Source organism: Microchirus variegatus (genome assembly GCF_963457635.1).
Source record: "Microchirus variegatus genome assembly, chromosome: 5".
Classification (NCBI taxonomy): domain Eukaryota; kingdom Metazoa; phylum Chordata; class Actinopteri; order Pleuronectiformes; family Soleidae; genus Microchirus; species Microchirus variegatus.
Window position 1 is genome coordinate 22,990,736 of NC_139806.1, and position 26,180 is coordinate 23,016,915.

At 38.3% G+C, this 26,180-nt stretch overlaps 2 protein-coding genes across 2 annotated transcripts; both read right to left on the reverse strand.

The window, feature by feature from the left end:
• Positions 1 to 1,906: 1,906 nt before the first annotated feature.
• Positions 1,907 to 11,921, reverse strand: chrdl2 (chordin-like 2). Its single transcript, XM_083890403.1, has 11 exons — positions 11,801 to 11,921; positions 11,300 to 11,412; positions 8,783 to 8,876; positions 8,514 to 8,659; positions 5,252 to 5,345; positions 5,010 to 5,071; positions 4,486 to 4,654; positions 4,208 to 4,396; positions 3,920 to 4,093; positions 2,951 to 3,043; positions 1,907 to 2,865 (listed from the first exon to the last, which is right to left on the reverse strand). Exons 1-11 carry the CDS (start codon positions 11,865 to 11,867, stop codon positions 2,732 to 2,734), a joined length of 1,335 nt encoding a protein of 444 aa, XP_083746529.1. The 5' UTR covers positions 11,868 to 11,921; the 3' UTR covers positions 1,907 to 2,731.
• Positions 11,922 to 12,454: 533 nt separating this feature from the next.
• On the reverse strand, positions 12,455 to 17,091 carry spag7 (sperm associated antigen 7). The gene is made up of 7 exons (XM_083888896.1): positions 16,992 to 17,091; positions 16,073 to 16,140; positions 15,896 to 15,984; positions 15,725 to 15,809; positions 15,531 to 15,620; positions 15,004 to 15,157; positions 12,455 to 13,821 (listed from the first exon to the last, which is right to left on the reverse strand). Exons 1-7 carry the CDS (start codon positions 17,074 to 17,076, stop codon positions 13,706 to 13,708), a joined length of 687 nt encoding a protein of 228 aa, XP_083745022.1. The 5' UTR covers positions 17,077 to 17,091; the 3' UTR covers positions 12,455 to 13,705.
• Between the last annotated feature and the right edge of the window lie 9,089 nt (positions 17,092 to 26,180).

Here is a 26,180-nt window from a genome sequence, read left to right on the forward strand (position 1 = left end):
GGGGAAGAAGCTCATACCCAAGTTGCTTGAAGTCCAGTGTTAAGTTTTCACAGTCGGCAGAACTCCGACCAAGGCAAACATTTAATCATTTTAGATTAACTGTCAATTCGAGCCACAGAATCTATGTCAATCAGTTTATGTTTTTTCATAATAAATGTTCTGAACCTTGTTGGACTATACATATTGCAAAATGTATATTACTTTTGAGTGTGTTTCTGCTGGTTGATGTTTAGTAAGGTTTTCTTTTCAGATGCTGCTATTAACACTGATCACCCAACACTGTAACACAAGGTTTCCCACCAAATAATCAAAATGCCTTCTCTGACCAATGCTGTTTAAGTCTATACATACAGTGCTTTTTCCAGATCATAACACATACTTGTCATTTTAAAAAGGAATTTGATGTCCAATAGGCCAAAAATATGTTTTATGAGGCCACCGCAGCCTTTGACCACCCACATGTAGACAGTTTGAAGGAATGTGGTGTTAAAATAGCACGAAAAGCAAACTAGGGTTTTGTACGCAACAGTGATATTGATATTTGGCCACCAAATTCTAACCAGGTCATCGTTGAGTCAAACTGTACCAAATTTGAAGAAATTACCTCAAAAGAAAAGAATGTTCACATGGAAAATACCTCCTGTATTCATAAGTAAACACGTATATTTCTGTGATATCACTTTAAATTGACATGAATAACCCAGTCAACACTTTCTGTAGTGTGCCACTTGCAGGGTGGTAATTCCACTGCAACATAAAGAGGGATTTCTTTTCGGTGCAGAACAGGAAGAAATCACAGATTTGCCAGTGCAACTGGTTAACTGTTATAGGGCTGTAAACAGCTTCTGCATTTGATTTTCATGTCTCCGATAACATTTCTTCTCCAGCAGGAACACAGTTTATCAGGCTTTCCGGAGGTTTTAGGACGTCTCTACTGTGGCTGGCATGCAGAACATAGATGACTCACCATCATTTTAGCTCAAGGCCACATCTAAGTAAGTCTGTTTCAACTCCCCACCGTTTTACATGGTGCCACTCCATGCAAATTACTCCAATACATGCGAGCCATACAGCATTATATGGAAGCCCACTTCCGCCAGTGTAAGAAAAATAATAATGCGATAGCATCTCGAAATAATGCGAAAGTATCTTGAAATAATGAGATAGTATCTCAATATATTGACTTAGTATCTCAATATAATGAGATAGTATCTCAATATATTGACTTAGTATCTCAATATAATGAGATAATATCTCATTATTTCGAGATACTATGTCATTATTGTTGAGAAAGTGGGATTTTTTTTTAAAGGCGGAAATGGGCTTCCATAGCATTAAAACATGAACGCTGCAGCTAGAAACCAATGCTGGCTGATGTAAAGCACTGAGTTTATATAGTTACAATTGTGAACAGAAGTACAGAGCTACAACAACAATGGAGACTGCAAATATTTCTGGTATGTGTTGTTGTGGAATGTGAAATAATGAGATAGTATCTCAATATATTAACTTAGTATCTCAATATTATGACTTAGCATCTCAAAATAATGAGATAGTATCTCAATATATTGACTTAGTATCTCAATATAATGAGATAGTATCTCAATATATTGACTTAGTATCTCAATATAATGAGATAGTATCTCAATATATTGACTTAGTATCTCGATATAATGAGATAGTATCTCAATATATTTTGATACATAGTCAATATATTGAGATACTATCTCATTATTTTGAGATAGTGGGATATTTTTTTTTAAGGCGAAAATGTGCTTCCATAGCATTAAAACATGAACGCTGCAGCTAGAAACAAATCAGACATAAATGCTGGCTGATGTAAAGCACTGAGTTTATATAGTTACAATTGTGAACAGAAGTACAGAGCTACAACAACAATGGAGACTGCAAATATTTCTGGTATGTGTTGTTGTGAAATGTCATTAGGCTACGGCTGTATAAAAATAGCTTTAGTAGGGTCTGATTTTGACATCAGGGAGAATTTCTCACTATATTCACCACACTGTCATGTCTCTTGCTACTTCATGCAATGAAGAAAATCACATTTAAACTGTGAAATGTATTTACAGAAATCATACACGAACCAGTACACTTTAAATAAAGTGACAAAACCTCAATATGTATTTACAATAAATACAACATGCTGATCATTCAACATCCTCTACATTCTTAAAAGGACATATAGCCACTTACTCTCAGCATATTCTAAAAAATATTCATATGTTTAAGCAAAAGCATTTGAGAAATACTGCTCCCAAAATTTCACATCTGCAAAGTCAGAACCCACAGAGGTGGATTCTGAGGCTCACTTTTAGCTCTTTCACCTTTTGTTTAAGACGGAACTCCCTCAGGCAGACGATTGTCGAGCACGCTGCTGTTATAGGCCGTGTTCAAAATATCCAACAACTGACAAATAAAAATGTGTGATGGTTTAAACAAACTGGGCAATGACATATCATAAATGAAAAATGCCAGGATTATGAAAAAAAGCAACTGTTCAGTCAGGGATGGGCTATGTGATGATATTTCACAGAATTTCAAAATAAGAGTTTTTGTTTTGATATGGAACAATATATATTTTATAATAAAAACTTATCTCTGATGCAAAACAAAGCTATTCGTGAAAGAAAACACAGAAATAAGTTGATATTATGTGGCGGGCCAAATTAAATCCATCCGAGGGCTGCATCACCACAAAAAAAGGTGTGTATTAGGGTGAACACAGGCCTTCAGTCTGCCGAGGATTTAGGAAGGTCACCACCTCCCGGATGCCATCTTCGCAAATTGTGGTCCGAGGAGCTTTAGTCAGGTTTCTTCCCTCCTCTTTGAATCTTCTCCATGTCTCTGAGAAAAGGAATTAGATATGATATAGATTTATTTATTTTTTTTTTCAACAAAATGGGAGCATGTGAATTATTTTTCAACAAACCTTCATTAAGAGTTGTTAGCATTGTGTAGTTTTCTGGATGATCCATAACATATTTCTGTTGAGTGTCATCAATTTCCATTAATTGTGAAACACCTGTATAAATAGAGAAAAAAACAACATATGGAATCAAACACTATTTTTCTTACACCTTTTTGATGAGTCTGCTGAGATGAGTAAAGACAGCAGCCAGGTTTCAGGAGATTTATTTAGCGTAAAACATTGCAAACACAGTTAAACTGTACAGTTAAAGGTGCCATATGTAAGAATGTGGCCAAAAACAGTTATTACATTCAAATTCAAAATACAGAGGTCTTTTAGGTTTCGTTTTCTGACGTAACTGGCAACCCGTGGTTGCTCGGCAGCTGAGACTCTAGTGACTGCAATGATTGGTTGACGGCGGTAGGTGGCGCCACATGCCAAAACATGATTTCAAAACATAAACATGATTTGCAGTCTGCAAAAGATTTTTTTTTAATGCAAATATTTTGTCTGTACTGTTGTTGTTGGTGAGTTCAGTTTGTTATATGAACATTATTCCTGAGTCTCTGTGACATATTAGGAGGATCTTATGGCCAGTTGCTTTAGATTTATTACATAATGCACCTTTAAACTCAGCAGCAATGGATGTGTATGCTCTGAAGACATGGAAGCATGTTTGTACTTAGTTTGTACAAATGTATCACTAGGACTTGTTTTTTGGAGGCTGCCATCTTGTTTCTACGGCATTCAATGTCATCCAGTACATTTACATGACATTAGTCATATAATTCTTACACAGTGGACCTTTTAAAACCTTTTTAATTATAAAAATGACAGAGTTTCTACGCCAAACGAATGAAATATAAGCCAGGAAATGGCGATGAGGAGTTGTCAGAGGAATGAATACCATTTTGAAATGAGGCATAAATCTCCACATGAAATTGTCCCTGTCAAACTTGGCTTTAAATGTAGTTCCCACCAGTACAGTACCTTCTATGGTCTTCCATACTTGCACTTCAACTTCAGCAGTTTTTTGTCTTTCAACAGCAATGATCCTCATCGTACCTGGCGAGTCGACTCGCAAAGATGATTCAACTTTATAAACCACAAGGCTGTTTTTATATCCAAGATAACACTGGGTGTGGTTACTTTCAGTTTTATTCTCTGGAAAGAGAGAGAAAACAGAGTGTGGTTGTGCGGGTGATGCACACAGACGACCAGTAAAACATCCCTCATAAATACATGAACATAATGTCCTGAGCCATGTTTGTTGACTACCTGGACAAGTCTTGCAGCACTTCCCCACTGATTTCACAGGATGTTGGCATGGATACTGGCTGGGACACGTGATGCGTTTGCAGTCCTGCAGGCCATCGGTGCAAGTGCACAAGATGCATTCCAGGACCTTGCCCAAAACTGGGTGCCACATGTCTCCATGGGAGTACGTCTTGCCATTGTACATACATGCTGCAGGGAAATCGGAAACACGTGACGTGTTTATACGCAGACGATCGTAACACCTATAAAAGGATCTCTCTGTTTTGACAAAATCTCACCTCTTTGGTGTTTCCTCTGCAGCAGAATCTTCACAGTGGTTTCTGAAGCTCCTTTAAGGTTAAGTTTGCTCAGGCTCAGGCCTCTGGGAGAAGTCCTGACCCTGGGTGGAGTGGCACGGTCGGGCCGCACCTTGTTCGGCTCTGCAGGACACCGATCGACTGAATGCCTCTTTTGTAAACAGATATTAAAAATGCAGTTAACCTTCATAGATTTTGCTATATCTTATTTCAAGCCAAATGCTCCATACATCTTGATGGTAATTCTTAGTCTTTACTGGTTACAGCAAATTAAATGTTTCTGTTCTAATTTAAATAATGTGCTACCCAGTTATGCAAATTATCCAAGCAGTTGTAATTGGTAATTGGTTTTCTTTCCCTTTGTACAGCGAAGGTCAATGTGAGGGTCAGTTACAGAGCAGATCCCCAAGCACTCCACAATACAGACATTTGCCTGAAGCACATATATCTATTTTCATATATAAATAAAGTCAGAGATAGACATGTTTTAATTTGAAAGGACGTACAACGCCTCTGTTCAGCTGCTGGTTTCCATCCTCAGTTGATGAAGACCCAGTGATGCTAAGATCTAAAGGTAAATGCAAAAAGACTGTGATTATTGCTAGTAGGGATGGGATACAATTCAATATTGTTTAATAATTGTACATATAATGTTGCATTTAGTTGCATATTATGGCGATTAATATTATCAGAAAACATTCTTTTTGAATCAGGGTCATATATGCTGACGTACAGCTCAAACTCCTACCTTTACACACCAAACAGCAGGTATCTGAAACTGAGACTGGCGAGGAACAGGTGATTTGTTGGCACGTTTTCAGAGCGCAGAAGATGTTTCCATTCTGAGGAGAGAATGGGAAAGTAAAGTAAATACCACAACATAAGAAGTACAGGTCTGTTTAACCCTTTAAGGTACTACTCAACCATTTGGTCGACCACACTTTAAGTCACTATATCTCATTGAAAATTGCATCAAGCTGAACTCACTAACACTAAATTAATGTGACTTGTTCTGAATGTTGTACTTTATGAATTATGCAAACCAGGTTTATTATGAACAGACGTCTCAACCGTTTGGTAGAGGCCTGTATCTGAAATACTGTAGGGTCGTTATTGTTATTGTAAGAAAAGAAAATAATAAAAAATGCAAATAAATGATTTTTCCCTTGCGTTTTTCTTGGTACGTACCTTAAAGGGTTAAGGTACATGACATGGCATACAAGACACAAAAACACCATAATTAGTATCTGAATGTAAACAGATGTAAATGAAAATGATATATAATAATGTAACTGGGGAATGAAGAGACAATATCTTCATTTCGACACATGTTCAATGTGTTATTTAAAACCAAATACCTACTTGCTTACAATGTTTCTGTTGTTAGTTGAATGACCTTGCTTCTTCTGCATAGTTTACTTTGTCTCGATTTGCCTTATTTAGCTCTTCTTTTGAACTTGTAAATTGTTTATACACACTGGATTAGTGAATAAGTTTTAACTCAACAATCTTTTTTCCCTAAAACTTAAAATATAATATATATAACCAAAATATAAATATGTTGAGGCTGTAGCGCTCAAACAGTTAAATGAAAGACATTAATTAAGATAAACATATTTTGTTCTCTAAAATGAAGCCAAGGAATTATTTTTGCTTGACTTCCTTATTATGTTTCGTCTCCTTGGAGATGCAGAAACGTGTGTAAATGAAGACAACTTAACAACTCATAAAATTAGCCTCTCACATCCTGACGCCTGGGTTATTTCATCTCTGGTTTCATTTTCTGTTGATGTCTTTTGTTTTAAAAATGAATACTTGGGTCTATTCTCTGGCGGCCATCACATACAGGCCGAGCCAACACACAAACCAAAGCAAGATGCTTCACTCGCCTCAGTATTTAGAATCACATGGAATTACACATTAGTCCGAGAGACACTACTTATATGTATATTTAACATTATGTCGCAATGACAACACACATACAGTATAGAATAAAACATATTATAACAATCTAAAGATAATCTTTAAGTCATGTAAAGCCACGTGTAAAATTCTGACTTCTGTTTGCCTTATTCATAACATTTTACATGGTTTAGCACCCCCAACACTGAGTTCCACCACTGACCTGAGTTCTTTAAAGGAATACTTCACTTCGCCAGTGACACTTGGTCCAAGCCTTGGTCCGAGGCGTGAAATTGCAACACTAGGGCCCTGTCCCAATACCTCCCCCTTAAAATTGGTTTGGAGTGCCCTCAACCGTAAATGGTATTGGGACACCACTACATGCAAATTAGCGTAGTGAATGTAACGAACGTGCTAATCTACGTCACATCTTGACAATTCTACCGGTGGAGCGTGCTACTATTTTAATTCAGGAAAAATGCCGGCGGATCCAGCTGTTGTGTTGCCTGTTGCCTGTTGCCTGTTGCCTGTTGCCTGTTGCCTGTTGCCTGTTGCATTGGCTGTGTTTGTTTTTCCGTCAACGCCGGCTTTTCTCCGTCCTCGTAAACACTATATCACGAATATGATTGAAAACTGACAAGTCCAGGGTATTCGTGTTCAAGTGAACGCCGTTACACACATCCAAAACACTGACAAAACTACCCTGATGTAGCAGAGCTAGCTAGCGGCTATTTGTCAAGTGCTTCGAGAGCGTTTGCCCGTCAGCAAATAGCCGCTAGTTAGCTAGCCGTTTTCATAAATTGTCAGTTATTTTCTGACATTAGCGTTCAAAGCTCAACGGTCCTGTGGATGTATATCAAACCAACATATTCCAACACAATTCGACATTGTAACATGCTTATTTGCGAAAATATATTACAACAAAAATGTTCCTCGGCAGATGTGGCCGCCATCTTTGTTGAAAAATATCAGCCAGCTTGCTGAATTTGCAAAGCATCATGGGTAATGTCATCTTCCACTTCTTTTTAAGCCCGCATCAGAGCTCACTACATTTTAAGGGGCAATTATAAGGGCAAAATCGCATTTCCCCTTGCTCACCCCCACATGTGAACACACAAAATTTAGGGTTAGGGCAAAAATGTAGGGTTAGGTGGAGGTATAGGGACAGGGCCTATTTCTGCACTTTTAGACCCACCCGTAGGGGGACAGGACCTCATTCCCAAAATGTAAACAGTGTCTGCCATCTTTGCTAACAGTTAAGCTAACAGGACCGTGTCACTGGTGTAACAAAAAAAAAGAATGAAGATATTCCTCAAATCAGGGGAAACTGAGGTTGGGAAGCACAGTTTTTCCAAAATACTACCCCTATTCTAGCAAAACTAAACTAAATGCAAATTGTTGAAGTATTCCTCCAAACAAAAACCGAGCAGGTGCTCTGCTTCACGTGTAACCAGAGCCACTGATAGAGATAACGGTGATTTAACCCTTAAGAGTTCCTGGGGACATTTCCTGTCATTCCGTTTTGAATTCTTAAGCCATTTTGGTTGTGTTGAATGAATATAGCTCAAATTTTCCAGAGGATATTAATTGTTGGTAATTTAGAACTGTCAACTCAGTTTCTTAAATTAGCCTAAAATGGCCACCGTCACAGAAACAGCTTTAAAAACATTATATATTAATATATTTTTTTCCACTTTAAACGAGTCAATCTTTTAAAGCTACTTCAGCCTGAAATAAACATATCAAATAGTAATAATATTTTTTGACATTTTAACCCTTTAAAGGCCAGTATGTTTCCACAACTCCACAGTTTAATATCTAAAATATTATCAATATTTGATATGTATATTTCAGGCTGAAGTAGCTTTAAAATATTGACTCATTTAAAGTGGAAAAATAATAATAATAATGTTTTTACAGCAGTGTTTGGGAAGGTGGCATTTTCTTACATACTTATTTATAAATTGTTTTTTTTTTTTTTTAAAGGAGCTCTTAAGGGTTAACTGTCTGTGAAGTGCATATGATTCATTTAGTATTACGCACTATATGCAAATGGGCTCATGTGACATCCTGTCACTGGATAAAAGTGACAGGAGTAAACAACTTACGGAGCATGAGCACATGGCACACTGATTGCTTTGCTTGGATGGGAAGAGGTCGTGCTTGGTGAAGGTTTCCCCTGGCTGATAAATGCTCCCATTATATCTGCAGGATCTCACCGAAGCTCTCAGACCTGCAGGGATCCTGGGTCCATCTGAGGACAGCACACACACATACATACACAGGGTATCAACAGCTAGAATCTATTTAGAACAGGCGTATTGTAGCATTGTAGCGGTGCCGTATAGTATAAAACATGCAGGACAGACAAACCTACCTGTGCATCTTGGGCAGCACTGCTGAGGCACAGCCACAGGGTTCTCACATGGCAGAGGAGGACACTTGATTGTGTTACATTTCACATGACCTGTCTAAGAGACAGCAACATCACAGTTTACAAGCATCGGCTTCACCAACACACCTGTGTCAGAAACTCAGAGCAGAGACTGTTAAGTCAGTTTAGTAGAACATCTGCCTTGTTGAATGTGCAATATCTTAAAGTGGGTAATCTCCTAAATATTTGACATTGTTGTGCATTAGTTAAGAATGTGGACAGTCTGGGTGGGTTCAAAAAAATAGTATCCAGAGATCTACCACTCATGCCAAAGACCAGAGGAGATTGAGCTGACTGGTTTGAAATAATAAAAAAGACAACTAACGTATATAACCTCTCGTTACAGCCATGGTATGTAGGGGAACATCTCTGAACACACAGCAGCAGAAAATCAGACCACTCTAAACTGGATGCATATCGTTTAGAAAAGTCATTGAGAAACATCCATCCATCTTCTATCCCTTTATCGTCCACAGGGGGAGCTGTGCCAATCTCAGCTGGCCTAAGGCGATAGGCGGGGGGGTACACCCTGGACAGTTCGCCAGTCCATACATAGACACAACATCTACTCTCACAATCACACCTATGGTCAATTTAGAATGTCCAATTTACCTAATCCCCATATTGCATGTTTTTTGGACTATGGTAGGAAGACAGAGAACCTGGAGAAAACCCACGTAAACTCAATGTAGAAAGGACGTTGTTCCGACCAGGTCACAAACCGTGTGGCCATTGAGAAACACTGCTTCCAAAATGTTAGCGGTCAGGGGACTGGTGTGTGCAGACCTACACTCTTAGAAATAAAAGTGCTAAGTAGAACCATATAAGGTTCTTCGGCTTGTCCTCATAGGAGAACCCTTAGTGTTGCCAAGAACCCTTTTAAAACCCTTTATTCAGGAAAGGGGTTTTAAAGGGTTCTCTGGATCAAAATGGTTCTTACTGGAACCATTAGTGTTACCAAGAAACCCTTCCAGGTAGAACCTCAGCCCTTGTAGAAGAACAGTTTTGGAACCCTTATTTCTCAGAGTGTACCTTCAAATAAACCACAGAACATTGTAGATCTGTTTGTCAGATCCTTCTGTTATTTGAGGAAAACTGATCAAGTAAAAAGTGACCCACTTTGAATGACATAAAAGAGTGTTTAGATTGTATGTAGTAACCCATGCTGGAGAAATGTATGTGTATAGTATATACGTAGATGCAAATATAAACAGGATTCCAAATGTGTACACTCTTAGAAATAAGGGTTCTAAAAGGGTCCTTCTACAAGGGCTGAGGTTCTACCTGGAACCATTCCAGAAGAAAGGGTTCTTTGTAACACTAATGGTTCTAGTAAGAACCATTTTGATCCAGAGAACCCTTTAAAACCCTTTTCCTGAACAAAGGGTTTTAAAGGGGTTCTTGGTGGAACCCTCCAAAAGGGTTTCAGGTGGAACCTTTATAAAAAAAAGGTTCTACCTGGAGCCAAAAAGGGTTCTCCTATGAGGACAAGCCGAAGAACCTTATATGGTTCTACTTAGCACTTTTATTTATTAAAGAGTGGACTTCCCTTATGTCCACTTGACTTCCTGTTTCTAACACAAGTTTGTCAGGTTTGGGGAAGTTTTCAAATATCGCATTTGATGCATATTTTCAGCAGCACAAATATTAAAAGCCTTTTATTTCTTGCCTGGCTCTAAATAAGGTGTCCTGAAGAGCCACGGGTTACAGACCCCTGTTCTAGCAACTTGAAAATCCACAAGCAAGGTTACAAGGCAATATATCAATTAAAGCAATAGAATACTGGACCAAATCATTGTATCTTCATCAAGCCAAGTGCATTAAAATATCTTCAGACAGAAATAATAATTAAAAAAAAACCTTTCCTTAAGCTAACAATAATGTGGACGTTTGTCTTTATTCACCAGGTTGTTACGAAGACAAACGTGTGTGAGATACGTCAATTTGAAGAATCGCTGCTTCTTCTTTGCGCCCAACATGTGCAAGTAGTTATTTTACCACATTTACTCCCCAAACCTGGCTGTCCATGACAACAGCAGTGTTTAATTTGTATTATTCAAACCAAACCTTTAGTTCAGGTTAACTCTCAATTCTAGCAACAGAATCTAGTTGAATAAGTTCATATTTTTTTCACAATAAAAGCTCTGAACTCGTAGGACCTTTGCAGATATTCACCGTACAACAAATAATGATTATTTATTTATTTAATCTGAAATAGTTGATAGATTTATTTCTAATCAATCACATTTATTTTTAATGAAATGATTCCAAGTGAAGTTCAGAAAAAGGGGTCACTGAAATATTTCTTAATCTTATTGTTAGGGTTCGACTGTACGAAAAACTGAAAACACAAGACGAATTCCTTCTAAAGGAAAAGTAAATAATGACTAATCCTCCTTTTTAATCTTGTTTTTATTTTGGTGTAATGTTGGTGAATAGAGATTTAATATTAAGAGTTACCTCTGTGCAGATGCAGCGCATGCAGAACATAAATCCAAATGGCTCCAGATAGGGATGCCAGCTGTCTCCTGGGTTGTGGATCTTGTCTTTGAAAGTACAAACCACTCCAGAACCTGGATGACAAAAGCAACATTGGTGGAGGAAAAACACATGGAACAGTTCAAAACAGAATCATCATCTAAAACATTGATTTGAGGCATTTTGACAGCAATCAGCTCTGTGACTAAAGAGGGAAAATAAGGGCGAACAAAGTGTCACATTTGAGGCTTTTCATTGTTCACACAAATGTGAGTCTTTCACTTTTAGTATCTCCTGCTTCTCACCGTATGAGGTGGAAAAAGTTCCCTTTTAACCTTTTAAGTGATGTTCCCACCAATAGTGTGAGTTCAGTTTAGGCAAAATCCAACAAAGTTCTCGTCATTTTTGACGCTTTTCCTGATTTATCTCAAGCCTCAGACGATATAGATGAGCACAGAATGAGCATCAGCAGTATGGACTTACCTTTCCGGGGTTTTTGCTCCGCATCTGCAAGCCAAATGATGAAAAAGAACAAAAGCATGGGCTTCATTGTTTTTTTTTTCTTACATGTGCGTGACCCAGTCTTCTATGCGCAATAAATATGTTTCTGGAGGACAGAAACTGCACGACACTGTGAAACAGGGATTTAAAAAAAAAAAAAAAAAAATCTTTACAAAAAAGTCTTGCTAAGTCTATAGCGCCCTCTTCAGGACAGATGCGTCACAGTAGTTTGAAACCACAAGGATGACGGAGGAGTGAGCACATGATCTTAAAATAGGCTGTGTCCTAATAAACCCACACAATATAACTGTGGGTGAAAATAAATCATTTATTTATTCATTAATACAACTAAAAGTAATTTAGTTGATAAAACTGTATTTAGTTTAGTGTTCATTTCTTTTCATCCCCAAGCAGCTACTCATGCAAGTAATAAAAACTCATATTCAATTGAGTAATAAATACAGATAGACTGCTGTTAATGTCCTGTTTCTATTTACTGCTCTCTGTAATTTAAGAAATAAATTTGTTGCACGTTTGATTGGACATCGACGATAGAAAAGACAGCCGAGCAGGAATCAAAGTAGTATACAGCCAATGGTTTCTTACTGTTCTCCATTTATTAAACAACATGTCGAGGATAAAACCGTGCAGCCGTGTTAAAATAGATATCATGTTGACAGGAAACCCTCAAAAAAAATACAAAATAAAACCAAATAATGACCCACATTTCAACAAGGAGTCAGATCTTTAGACTCCCTACTATGCTGCAGACTGAAAGCCATTATGGCTTGATAATATAGCATTTAAAGGTACAGTGAGCAGAATTGCTTACTTGGTGTTATTCAATACATTTTTACATGGACACTTCTGCACATACCCTAGTCTCTGCTTATAACCTCAATGCTAAGTCTGTAGCACACACACACAAACACAAACAGGTCCTGCACTGCAAAGAAACCTATAAAAGAGTTTGGACAATAAATGCTGTAAATCACCTGGAGTCATCGGTCACACGTGAATGTCCATCTGTCTGTGCTGATCTCATTAAAGGAGCTCAGGACAAAAAATTTACCCGTTGATGAAACTCCAATCAACTACTTTTCCAGTGATACTGCCTATCTCAGCTTTATCTTGGAGTAAACAGTTAAGTTCACAGTCAGTGCAGATGTACAGACAAAGAAAATCCAACATTATTACAGATTACCAAGACCCACAACAGTATTTTCTAAAAAAAACCCAATACAAATAAAAGTTTCCTCTTATGACGGAGGAAAGAAAAGAAAAACAAGAAATGAAAAAAAAATCAAGTGTTTCTCTTTTCCAAACTGCACTGCATATGTGGAACACCGATTCTATCAGATCCACACACATCTCACAAGTGGAAATACTGGTTAAAATGTATAAATGCATCTGCATTACACAAACGCTACTCACTGGCAAATAGGGGGCATCCTTGTGGCTGAGTCCTTACAACATTGACTGGGGGTTTTGACTCCAGCCCACGCCTTTTGCTGTACGTTTGCCCCACCCCCTTTCCAGTCTGCGCCTGTCTCTTATAAATATAGCAGAAATACTGCCCTCAGAAAACCTTAATAAAAGCAGAAATTAAGATAGTGTAGTTGTTTGTACTATACTGTATGACAACTTCACAGGTAAATGTTAAACTGGATCAGACTCATCTGGGCAAATGTATTAATTTGAGCACAGACTCAGTCAAAGAGTGGCATACATACCCATATTTGATGCCTGGCTACCATATAAGTTAAATTCTTAAATGTCAGAAGAAAATGACATTATAACATAATGGAGAGTGTTCAAACAGACACAATGATGGGCGCGCACACACACAAACACACACACACACACACACAACAGAAGAAGCAGAACTCAAGAGCTGCTGTTTTGTGCTGCTGTGTTGTCTTCTCGCTTCTGCCGTTTCTTTGCTCTGATTTCATTCATGGCCTCCTCTATGGAGCGAGTGTCTCTCTTATTGGCCACAGGAACTGGGAGGAAACAAAAAGATTACAACATAAACATGAAAACAATCGCCTCTGTAGGTGGCACTGTATCGCTCTTTATGCTAGTGCTTATTGAATCTGTTTCCTGTTGACCGTAACGTCACAGAAAAACAAGAAGCGACCGTTAAGATGGATGCCGTGGTTCTGCATATTTCGCATGTGGTATCCTTCTATGTCTAGGTCAAAGACCAAGGAGGTCATTTTGGTGCAATGCGCAGAATGTCAAGTCTGACTAAGCGTATACATGCAGAAGTAATTGGAATATGAATTGCAATATCCAGGTATGTTAGTCGTTTTACATTCGTGTTGACATGACATTAAGGAAACCAAATTATTGTCTGAGGGTGCTTTCACACCTATAGTTCGATTGCTTTGGTCCGCACCAGTCAGAAAAATGTTACGATGTAGCAAAAGCATGTGGGTACGGTTTGCTTTCACATATGCATAGTTCTAAACGAACCAAAATAAACCGCCAAGACCATCGGCACCGGAACCAGACTAGAGCGCCCAATAAACATGGAGGAACAGCATTGCGTTGGTAGGTAATTTTTTCCAAACAATGAATTTCGAAACATGATTCGCGGCTGTGACTCCAAACAAACTTTATGATTTATTCGACTCGCCGACAGTGCATTGCACGCCACTTCAGGGAGAAGAGACGTGCCCTCCTCCTGAATGATAATTTCATCATTAGCTGGCGATCTTCTTGCAGATCCATCAGGTATTCCATTGTCTATCAACACAGCCTAGCCACAGATTTTTCATCATGAAGTTGTCATACAAACGGGAAGCTTGCTAAACAGAGCTTATGTAAGTGTTGTACGGGTGTGATGTCAGGGGAAGGCGACGTGTTTGTGTTGTCAGTTCATGGCATGTGAATAAACGGAGTGTTGTTGTGATGCGTGCATTTATCACACCGTTTCATCCCATTTGGTTGCTTTCACACCAGAGGAACCATACCAAAGTAGGGAAGACAAAGCGGTCAGGTCTCGGACCGGTTGATTTGGTGCACACCAAGTACCGAGATTACATTCACAACAACGCAAATGAACTGAACCAAGGGACCAAACATGTTTGGTGCGCACCAAATGCTGTAGGTGTGAAAGCACCCTTAGTCCGAGTGAGTGATTTCTTTCTATGAAACAGATTAGCGTGACATTTACTTACCACAGCCATAAGCACTGTTTGCCTCCAGTGTATGTGCTGCATCTTTTGCAGCTGAGGTGCCGATCAGGTGACTGTACTTGTCTCTGTAGTTGGAGTTGGGAGTTTCTGACTTCTTTGTCTCACTGGACGCTGCGATTTCCAAAGCAGCTTGCTCCTGCAGTGACAAGCAAAAGCAAAGTCAGAGACTGTGACAGACAGACTATATATATCAGGTTCAAAGGCGTACATGAAATATAACTGCATCCACATCACTGATGTGCAGCATTAACTATCTTTTAATGCGTATAAAATATATGTAAACACACATGCCTTCGATCTATAATCAGAGAGTCAAAAGAGAAAGGACAATTTTGTTCAAATCAACTGATCATGGAAGTGGTGTCTCTGTTGATTTTCTTCACAATTTATTACTGAACACTTCCAAACTCTCCCTTCTAATCTGAGATGACAATATTGAAAGGAAAAGACAATGTCACAACAAACAACAAAATAAAGCCAGAGGTACAAGGAAGAGATTCCAGTCTTACTTTAAGTCTTCGCCGTTGTTCTGCCACCTTGGGATCCCACTCCTCTCCTTTGCGATAAGCATCAAGCTCCTCATCTGATGGTGCAAACTCCTGCCACAACAGAGGGTGCAAAACTGTGTTGATTTCACCCTAACCTAAGCCAAACATCATGTTTATGAATATATACAAAACACTGGATTTAAAAAAAATCAGACCTTCTTGAAAAGCATGACGTAACGACTCTCCTCGTCCTCCCCAAAAGAGAAAGAAGTCAGCCCAGCGACTTCTGCAACATCGTGCCTATGAGGCAGGGAGATAAGTAAACAGCTGTGAACCTATGGGAGAATATAGTCATTTTTAAACCATTTTAAGTACTGACTACGTACAAAATACTCCTCTCAATCTTGCCCATTGGGTTGTATTTTCGTTTCTGTTGTGCACTGTCTTGGATGAAATCTGACACCTCTTTCTCCATCTTCACAAGAAACAAATGTCTGTGATGAACACAGGAATGAAGGGAGGCAAGATGATGCCAGAACTAAATACAGGGTGCAGTTTTTTACCTTTTTCCTGAACTCGGCTTTCTTTCTCTTCTCCTCCTCCTCCATCTTCTTCAGTCTAGCTGCTTGTTCTACAGCAGGAGTTTAAATTTCATTAGGTGAAGTTTGTGATACCAAAACAGCATTTTTCAGATCATTCAGGGATGGAATACAAAGGGATCGAAATTCCAATAGTTCGATGTACATACATGTATGTTGTATGAAATGTGATGTCTATCATTACATGATAATAGCCACTTTTCTGTTAATTAATAGACATCTCGTGACAGTACCTGACAACTCACGAATGGATTAAGTTGATGGTTGATTGTAATTAATTTGGGTAAAATGGTAATTAGCTCGAGGCTATAGTATGACACGGTATATCATCATTTTAGTGGATGACAAAGATGTCTACAATATATATTTTTTTTTTAACCCAGTGCAATCAAGTAGACACCTTTTATATATTATTATTACTTAGCTTCCAGTGTCACTAGTGTTTACTGTCTTTCGTTAAAAATGTCTGTGTAACTGTGCGTCACATAATAATAATGTTTGATGGTTTAACCAACCAAGCTATGAGCCCGTAAAGGTTCTCGGTGTTTAAGGTAGAAGACAAGGTCGGGCTAAGGTTAGTGAATACAGACGTCGTCACAACAGCGGCGCGGGTTGTTTACACGGTGCTTTGAGCGGTAAACAGCACCTGTCTGCGGTCCAGACAGAACTCTGGTCTCCGGACACACACAACAGCAGGCTCCCCGTTAAAAGGCGCTGCTAAAGTTTACGGAAAACTCACAGAAGAAAGAAGAAGAGGGCTCGATATCTATCTGTGCGTCTGTCCTTTTGGTTTTTATACACTTCTGAGTACCATATCGTATTCACCTTAACAGTTTCAAAACGACGAGAAACGGGCGCGTTAATAAAGCAGTGTGTAATGTACCTCGAGCCTTTCGTCGGCTCTCCTGGTCGCCGACAGTTGGAGGCTTCTCCATCGATTTTAAGATTGAACCTAGGAGGTCCGCCATCTTGGAATGATGGAGCAGCCGCTCGACGGTGCTGTTGTTGGGGTCTGCAGCTGCTCGAACTGCGCATGCGCACACGAGTCCGCTTTTCTTTGCTGGACTGAAAACCCGGCGACGGAAGCAGCGACATAAACAACTACCGCCACCACCTGCACCGGATTGGTACGCCATGATTGTTTTAGGGTTAGGGTTATACAGAAAAATTACCTTCTGGAACAGTTTTACTGGAACTTTAGAATATCTGTACATACATATATATATATATATATATATATATATATATATATATATATATATATATATATATATATATATAATCTGATCTATTACTAATATTCAGAAAAATTATTAAAACAAAATTAAAAATCTAGCGGTGAACTATATATAATTACTTGCTCATAATGTTGACTAAATTGTATATACATAAAGCAAAATATGCAAAGACAATGCCCATATATAACACTTTTACAAATTCTGATCTGGACATATACCTCAACACAATCTTAAATTCAAGAAGCCCCAACAAAAATGAATTAAGACTGTTCATTTATTTAAATTATACAAGTTTATAACTGAATAAAACCCCTATGTGAGACTTGTTTTGATCCATCCAACCATTTCTTGTTTTTTTGTTTGTTTGATACCACTATGTTTGTAATTTTGTGATTAACAATAAAGCTTTATATATAAAAAAAACGAGAAAACATATATACACACAGTATTAAATCATTATGATCCTTCTCACATTTTTCAGCCGATTATACATTTGTCTCTCGCTGAAAATGAATGGAGAGGACAGAGGGCACAGCAAATGTTTCTCCCATATGAAATGAATGGAGCGTGCACGTCAAAGGCAACAACTAAAGAGGCTGCAATGCTGCCCTCCACAGGAGAAAAGAAAATCGCAGTTCAAAACAATAAGGGATGGTTGAATGGATGGATGGATGGATAGATAGATAAACGGGTTTAGGATTAAGTAAAATGAGTATTTAAGTCAAATGAATAATTATTGTGTGAATTCCACACATTTTCAATGAGTCCCACATGCTCCTGGAAGAAAAGAAGATGGCTTGGGGACAGCTATCTGTTTGTTTTTTTTGCCAAAGATCTTGTCCCCAGGTCATAGAAGTGGCTCCAAGGAGAAGTCAACTCTACTGTCAATCCAGGTGTCATTAGGTATTGGTATGAGGTATTGTTAGAAATCACATAAGTACCAGAGCAGCATTACAGCAGAAAGAACAAGGGACAAGCACTGTCCAAGCAGAGGCTCCACCATGGGGTTATTGAGACAATCAAACTCAAATTCTCAAAAAAAGCTGTAGCTGACGGCTGAGTAAACTGATAGTCCTGTCCTGACCCTCAGCACGCAGACTCCCATCATTCCATGATACGTTTTTGTTATTGTGATTTGGACAGAGCAGCATGGACTCCTCCCCCGTGTTTGAAATGCTGTATAAATGCAGCACCAGTCTGCCAACAGCAGTGTCTGAAAGCCTATTGGTGCCAGAACATGAAGGGACTGAGCTTGGCTCTTCTCGTGCTTCTCCTGATGCTTGCAGCTGGAGAGGGTAAGAAACAAACACACCCGTTTTCTTACTGTGTGAGATCAAGCAAACCATGGTGTGGCAAATGCTCTGGATTCTAATTGTTGGAGTGGCTCTGATGAGAAGCACAGCAAAGTACATATTTTTGATTATGGTATAATAATAATCCAAAGGCAGTGATCCAGAAATGCAGTACTGGACATGTGGGTATAGAGGACTCTGCAGGCGGTTCTGCTATGCTCAGGAGTATACCATTGGTCATCACGGTTGTCCTCGAAGATACAGGTAGGCCTGCTAAGATCATTACGTAGACCTTTGTCGTATTTGTACTTGCAGTGCTAAAGTTTCAGCAGCGCAAAGCATCTATTCTAAATGAGGTAAGGAGAAAGATATTGATGACACAATGCTTCTTTCCCTCTCAGGTGCTGTGCTATGCGTTCCTAGCACCTGTCACCTCATGAATCCTGCAAACATCTGCACTTCAGCAAGCTGGGATCCTGTTAACAGATGCAGCATTCTTCAGGACTGGAAAAACTTGGCTTATATTCAGTCCCTCTTGGTTTTCTTTGGTTTTCAATGAGTGCTTTTGTTGTGAACTTTATACTGTGTATTTAGACCTAACTCAGTGAGTGATCTCCCCAAAATGCAGGCTTTACCAATAAACGCATGCAAATAAATGTTGTCTTTGTTGCCATTTAGTGAAGAAGATCATCTTCAAATATATTGCAAAGTCATCTTCCTTCATCTTCTACCACTTTATCCTTCAAATGAGGTTCACTGGTGCCAATCCCAGCTGGCATAGGGTAAAAGGCGGGGCCAGTCCATCACAGAGACAAACAACCATTCAGTCTTGCAAAGAACCAATAAAATAGTGTCTGTATGTGACCCGTGACCCTCTTGTTTGGACCTTGGGGGGAAAATACAACATGAAAAACAGAGCGAGACGAGTCTGGTGTGTTTTTGTTCAGCGGTGTACTGACAGGAGACAATGACGGTCAGGTGACCAACCTAAATAGTTGTGACGCAGTAGAGCTTTTGTGAATGAAGTGTTGTGTCTCTTGTCGGTGTTTATGTTATCCCACCATTGTGTCTGTCTGGACAACATTGTCTGGATCGGATGGACATCATCGCAATCCAGCCGTCGTGATTGTGAAGCAAATTCATTATCACGTCGCATGCCTGTCTCAGATCATCAAAAGGTCAAATGTCTTTGCTCATGAACTTTACTTTTTAAGGAGGCAACACAAAATGAACCTTATTAAATCATACTATGAGACTATGAGATTCAAATGTCATATTGTGCAGTTTACTAACATATTGCACAAGCCTTAACTGATATGGTGTGAAGATAGTTGATGAATTACTGGGGCTGGTCGATGTTAAAGCTATGGATGCTATTTGGAGCCACTGTATTGTGTCTGGCATTGTGGTCTGTGTTGAATCTGTGTGCTGTTCACACAGAGCAGCATGACCAGAGTACAAAGGGATAAAAGCCCTACAATCCTGTTCACATTTTGTCAACAGCAACACATTAAAAGAGACATTTATCGCAGGATTGAACTGTAACTGAAGAGGTTAAGTTAACCCTTAGATGCGCCTTCAAAAAAGTTACCTTAACACACCTAGGGCACCAAAATGTGTTCATAAAAAATACATATCAAATATGAATTATTTTTTTTACATTTTATCACAATAAATTCATTATTTTCAATATACTTCATACAAACTGACTTGTTTTTTGTTTGCTTATTGCAGCCTGGTATATGTGAAAGATTGGATTTGTTAATATGCGTTCTTTTTTTGGTCATATTTCATAAAATACTCACATTAACACACCTAGAGCACACAAGTGTGCTCATAAAAAATGAAGCTAGACAAATTGTATAAAATAAATTATTTTTTATTCAAACCAACGTCAGTCCTCGTCATACATATCAAACATTTAAAGTTTTTGTTATGATGCATTGAAAATATTGAATGGGTTCAATGTTTGTGTGTAGGTGCGTTAGTGTGAGTATTAATGTTGTTTGCAGTAGACTTAATACATTTTAGAAAAACCTAAGATACACTTTTACCAAAATGCATGAAGAGGGTTTATCACAGAGACCTGGAGTACACTACATTTGAGTCCTGGTTATTCCTGTTTTTTTGGTGCAGTTCCTCAAGCCTGGTTGACTTTTGAAAACAAAATAGTGAGTTTAACCCTTTAAGGTACTATTCAACCATTTGGTTGACCACACATTTAGTCACTATACCTCATTGAAAAATGCATCAAGCTGAACTCACTAACACTAAATGAATGCCACTCGTTCTGAATGTTGTACTTTATGAATTATGCAAACCAGGTTTATTATGAACAGACGTCTCAACCGTTTGGTAGAGTCGTGTTTCTAAAATACTGTAGGGTCTAATTCAAAAAAATATTGATTGTCATTAATGTTATCATAAGTAAATAAAATAACATTATAAAAAATGCAAAGAAATAATTTTTCCTTTGCTATTTTCTTGGTCCGTACCTTAAAGGGTTCATTTGAAATATTGACTTTAACAGTACATTTTTCAGTGGTGTAAGTTAGGGCTGAGCAATTCATCGTTATAATAATCACAATCACAATACAACCTCTAGTGCGATTTTCAATTTGCAGGAGGTGCAATGTTTTTTAAAGCCAAAATGTGTCAAAATAACATTTTAGATGAATTATTATACATAACACATTCAGAAAGTATTGTAATTCCTACACCACTCACCTGATTTGGATGTAAATACTCAAATTAAAGCTGAAAGTGTGCACATATTGTTTGTTTCATTTCAAATCCATTGTAGTGTGTACAGAGCCAAAAAGAAGATAATTGTTTCAATGTCTCAATAGTTATGGACCTGACTGTATGTTTTTCAAATGAAAAGGTGAATAATCCCTTCTGACATCGCAATTTAATTCCTATCAAAAATAATCACAATTGGACATTTACTCAAATCATTCAGCCCTAGTGTAAATAAATGTGTTTTGAATATTCATCTCAAAATACGTCATGCCTTATGATTGCTGTCAGGATCTTTATCTGTGTAAAGCATCATAGATAATCTACATTATACATAGGAGCGAATGAGAAGGTACATCTAATTTGGTGCTTTAAGAAAAAAATGAAAAAATAATTACATTAAATACAATTTCTCAAGGTTATCTTAAAAAGTCTTGGCGTTCAGCTCCATCCATCACTTTTAATGACACTAGCTTCAGGCCAAAGCTGAACTTAGTAGAATGTCACTTCATACTTTTTCTTTTTATTGATATAACGCTGTAGACAACTCATGCCAAGTTCACCTGAATTGGATCTCGGAAGTTTCTCTCCCTTCCTTGAGTCGAATCCTGTCTTCCTGACTTCATGGTTTGTCTGTTGCTCTTAAGTAAATCCTGTCATCATCTTATCATGAGCATGTCAATGAAATGAGTGTTTGTATATACAGAGGATCGCTCCACAAGCGTGCACAAGTGGAAAAGCAATTAAACGGTCCACTGTGACAGATGTGACAATAAAAAAGCCTGATAGCCATGATAAGACGCTATCACAGAGGATATTGTTATATTTGCTTGAATTTTATGTGCAAGACATCACGATCCTTTCCAAACAATCTTTGAACTGTCGGTCTTTATCTTTGATGATCGTGGAGCCTGTTACAGGGAAACATAAATAGCAGAGAATTATAGGTTACAGAAAAGAGGTCACAAAACGATACTAACCGACTTCCAGATGATTTGAAGATCATCACTTCCCATATATGCTGCACCTTAGGATGTTAAATACAGAGAAACATTTCCAGGTGTTCCAATGAAAACTTTCCTGACAGAACTGGTTCTTTTGTTTTCTTAACCGATTGCAGGAAACGTACAACGTGAGCCACACAAGGTTTGCTTAACTTGTTTAATTCCCTCCAGTCACATCAGTGCAAATTCAACATGAAGAGGTGAATGTTCGTGCCGTTGAAAACCCTGCACCCCTTGAATTTTTGCATTTGTTGCCCTGCATATGATCTCACTTGACCTAATTATGAACCTTCATGGAATGAAAATTCTCATAACGAGCCTCAGGTCGTGAATTGTCGATAAACACTTCATTAAGATTTAATTGTGAAGGCTGACGAAATCTTATAATCAGGTTGTAGCTGTGGGAATATAAATGATTTTAAGATATAGGAGTGCAAATTTAGAAAAATCTAAGCTGCTGCTGGATGTGATTTTTACTTTCTTTGGCATAGATCAGGATCACTGCAAATCATTACACAGAATCCAGAGCAGCTTTTTTTTTATCAATTAAATGACAGATAATGTAATTATGCATTTATTTTGAACGGGTCCCTGTCTTCAAATTGATAACATTATATACACACAAAATAGAAAAATACTGTGCTTTGTGCTTGTAGTTTATCTAATCATATTTGCTCTTTCGTTACAGTTAACTATTACCTGAATAAGAAATCTGACCATCACTGAACATGAAATAGGAACTGTAGCATTTCTCACTGGCATTAAATCCTGCTGATACAAGGGGAGTTTTATTTTCTATAATAAGCACAACTTTGTGCAAAACTTCAAGGGAAGTACAAAATGTTTATACAGCACACAATACACAACATGTAATTTCACACCTCCAAAAGACATGCTTTAGCTTTAATGCCTGGACTCACAAGTCAGGCTCACATGGTTCTGAGTAGGCTGCTGAGACAGTAAGGTGCAATCTTTAACATTAGCGGTAAAACACAAATGAGCTTTTAACCGATTTTAACAAAAATGCGTATTGTTTAACCTACGAAAAAGGAAAATATTGTTAATAATGCGAAAAGGAAAATGCCCTTAAAATAACAGCAGTGGGCTGATTGAAGCCTAAGAATCAGATTGTCGTAGCTTAGGAGAAAGGTGTGATTAGGTGCTTTGTCTGTTGAGAAAACGGAGGCTGCGGCTAATTCACTTTCAATTCAAAGCGTAACCTGAGGCTTCATTTTCTTAGGTTAATCAGTGTCCCACAATTTTTAATAAAAAAGTCCCGACAGAAAAAACATATGCAAATCTGAATCTTTAAGAATGTTCTTTAAAAAGTCGCACATGTCAAACAAGGTGAAATGAAAGTGCATCGACACAAACAGTCTTTTCAAATGAAAAAAACAAAAAAGCTAATTTAACAATGCATGTGCCTGCCAGGACAGAACAAAGCAAACACATCAGAACTCTGCGATGCACATACTGAATTACTGATCTGTTTCAGCAGACAAAAACTCTGACCTGTGACTTACTCGCAGATTGGCAACAAACACTTTGAAAACAGAACAAAAACAAATCCACTGGAAAAAAAATGACAAAAGCAGTCATGAACTAAATATCAACATCAGTAAAACAAAAATCTTGAAACTCATTTACATTGATCTGAAACATACATCACCATTATCTCATGACCTCGTGTGCCAAATGTCATCAGTCACAAAAAAATAACAATTTTCAGTCCCCGCCAAGTCAAATAAAAGCATTGTAGGTGAGTGGAGCTCAGTGCACACCCATTAAGATACAATCACAAACAACGATGCCCTGCAACTCGTTCATGTCCACATTAGACTGATCATGGTAAAGTATTGTCCAATTCAAGAGCAAAAGACCCATAAATTATGGTAATAATTGATTCTGATGCCGTTTGAATGAATGTGTGTCCAGCAGTGATGAACAGACTCCACATTTAAACAGCACTGAAGACACTGTAGCAGCTCTCTGTTCATAGTCGTTGACCTTGAATTTTACTCTCAATTATATTCTCAGTCAGAACCTGGTGATTGTAAACAACACGTAAGTAGGAGTATGGCTTAGCTGTTGGTTTAAAAAAGGAAACGGACGACTGCATGCCACAGGTCTGCTTAGCAAAATAGTCCTCGTCATCTCTGCGTTGAATCACCTTAAACCGAGTTCACCACCTAGGCGTTATCACAGCTCAAATGAAGAACCCATGAAATGCTCTTTAGCTTACAGAGTTACACCCAAAACAGCCAAAACATTTTATTTCATTTTATAAAATGTGAATTTTTAAAGAACAATTCAAGAAGTCTTTCTATAATGTTGCCATTTTCATTATTGTGCACTTCTGTAAAAATGTGATTACAGAATATACTAACCTTAAGTATGTTTGTCTATGGCCTGTTATCGCTAAAACTATAAAAGAGAACAAGTGTATCTTTTTTAGCCTTAGGATAAGCCTTTTATATATACTCCAGGTCAAGGCCTTATTTTATGGAGGCACCATCGCGTGCCACCGTGTTTCTACAGAAGTCCAAATTTTATAGCCAAAAACTGTGCGAAGAGGAAGCTTCATACAATGAGGAAATGAAGAATGTCTCCGCCCACATAAATCTGAAGCATAGATGTCATGCATAGTATCGCCTCAGCTCGCTTGGAACCTCGCCAGAGCAGGTACTATCGCTAGTGGAAAAGCAAAATATCTGTGTTGTGCAGAGGCGAATTGAGCTGGTGGAAACGTGCCATAATAAGACAGATGGTCTCTGGTTTACCAATTTGCCCATCATTACCTTTACAAATTCACAAAAACACTTGATGACATGACATGAACTGGATAAAACTGCAGCATTTCACAGGATATTTCTTCGTTTTGGTTGTTGTGGGTGCACATTTCTAATTGGTCATTAATATATTATACTCTTAATCCAACCATTTTTCACAGGTCATCAATAACACAATGTGGAGTTTTAACAGTTTTACAACCCATTTTGCAAAGTCATGAGGAATTAAACTGCATATTTGGGTTGGGAGATTGGACAAAAACTGCACATCAGCTATTTGTGATACACTGACTACAGCTGATCGACTTTGGCTGTGTCAAATTCAGCAAAATTGTATTTAAATCGTGTTCTATGCCATCACTAGTAGCAGGTAATTTGATATGAAGCCCCGAGAACGTGGGACTTGATTTACCCACAGACTGCAGTGTCCTTTCTCTGCACTCAAGTGTTGCAGTGAGGGGATATCATGTCTGTGGGAAGACAATTTTATGTTGCAGTTTTGCAGTGGGACAATTTGCAAGTTTAAGTGGCAATGGTGGCACACTGCAAAATTACTCCTGATCCCACAACCCTAATATGTATAATGTATGGTAACGTGGTGCCACAGAATAAAGTTATGAAAGTAGAGATGTATGGCCGCAGGTATTCAAACGTTATGGCTATCCGTCAAACTGGTCATTCAATCATTAGCGCAAGATAGTCCAAGAAACTGTTCAGGTGAGCATATCCTCCATCGTTGGCTAGGGTTATACATTAACGACTCCTCTTAGAGCTTCATGTCAATCTTTAAAAATTCCAAGAAAATTCTGACAGGTGCCACTCGTCATCAGATCTCATCTTTATGAAATTAATTCAACTTCTGGTCCCATTTCTCCTTTGCGAATGTCATCTTCAGCACGTGAAAAGCTGGAGTAACTGTTAACAATTCCACATGGCTCCTTGCAGTGCAGGGCAGCTGGCTAGCTTGTATTTAGGATACTCACATTCAACGATCATGAAGGCAGGAGCGG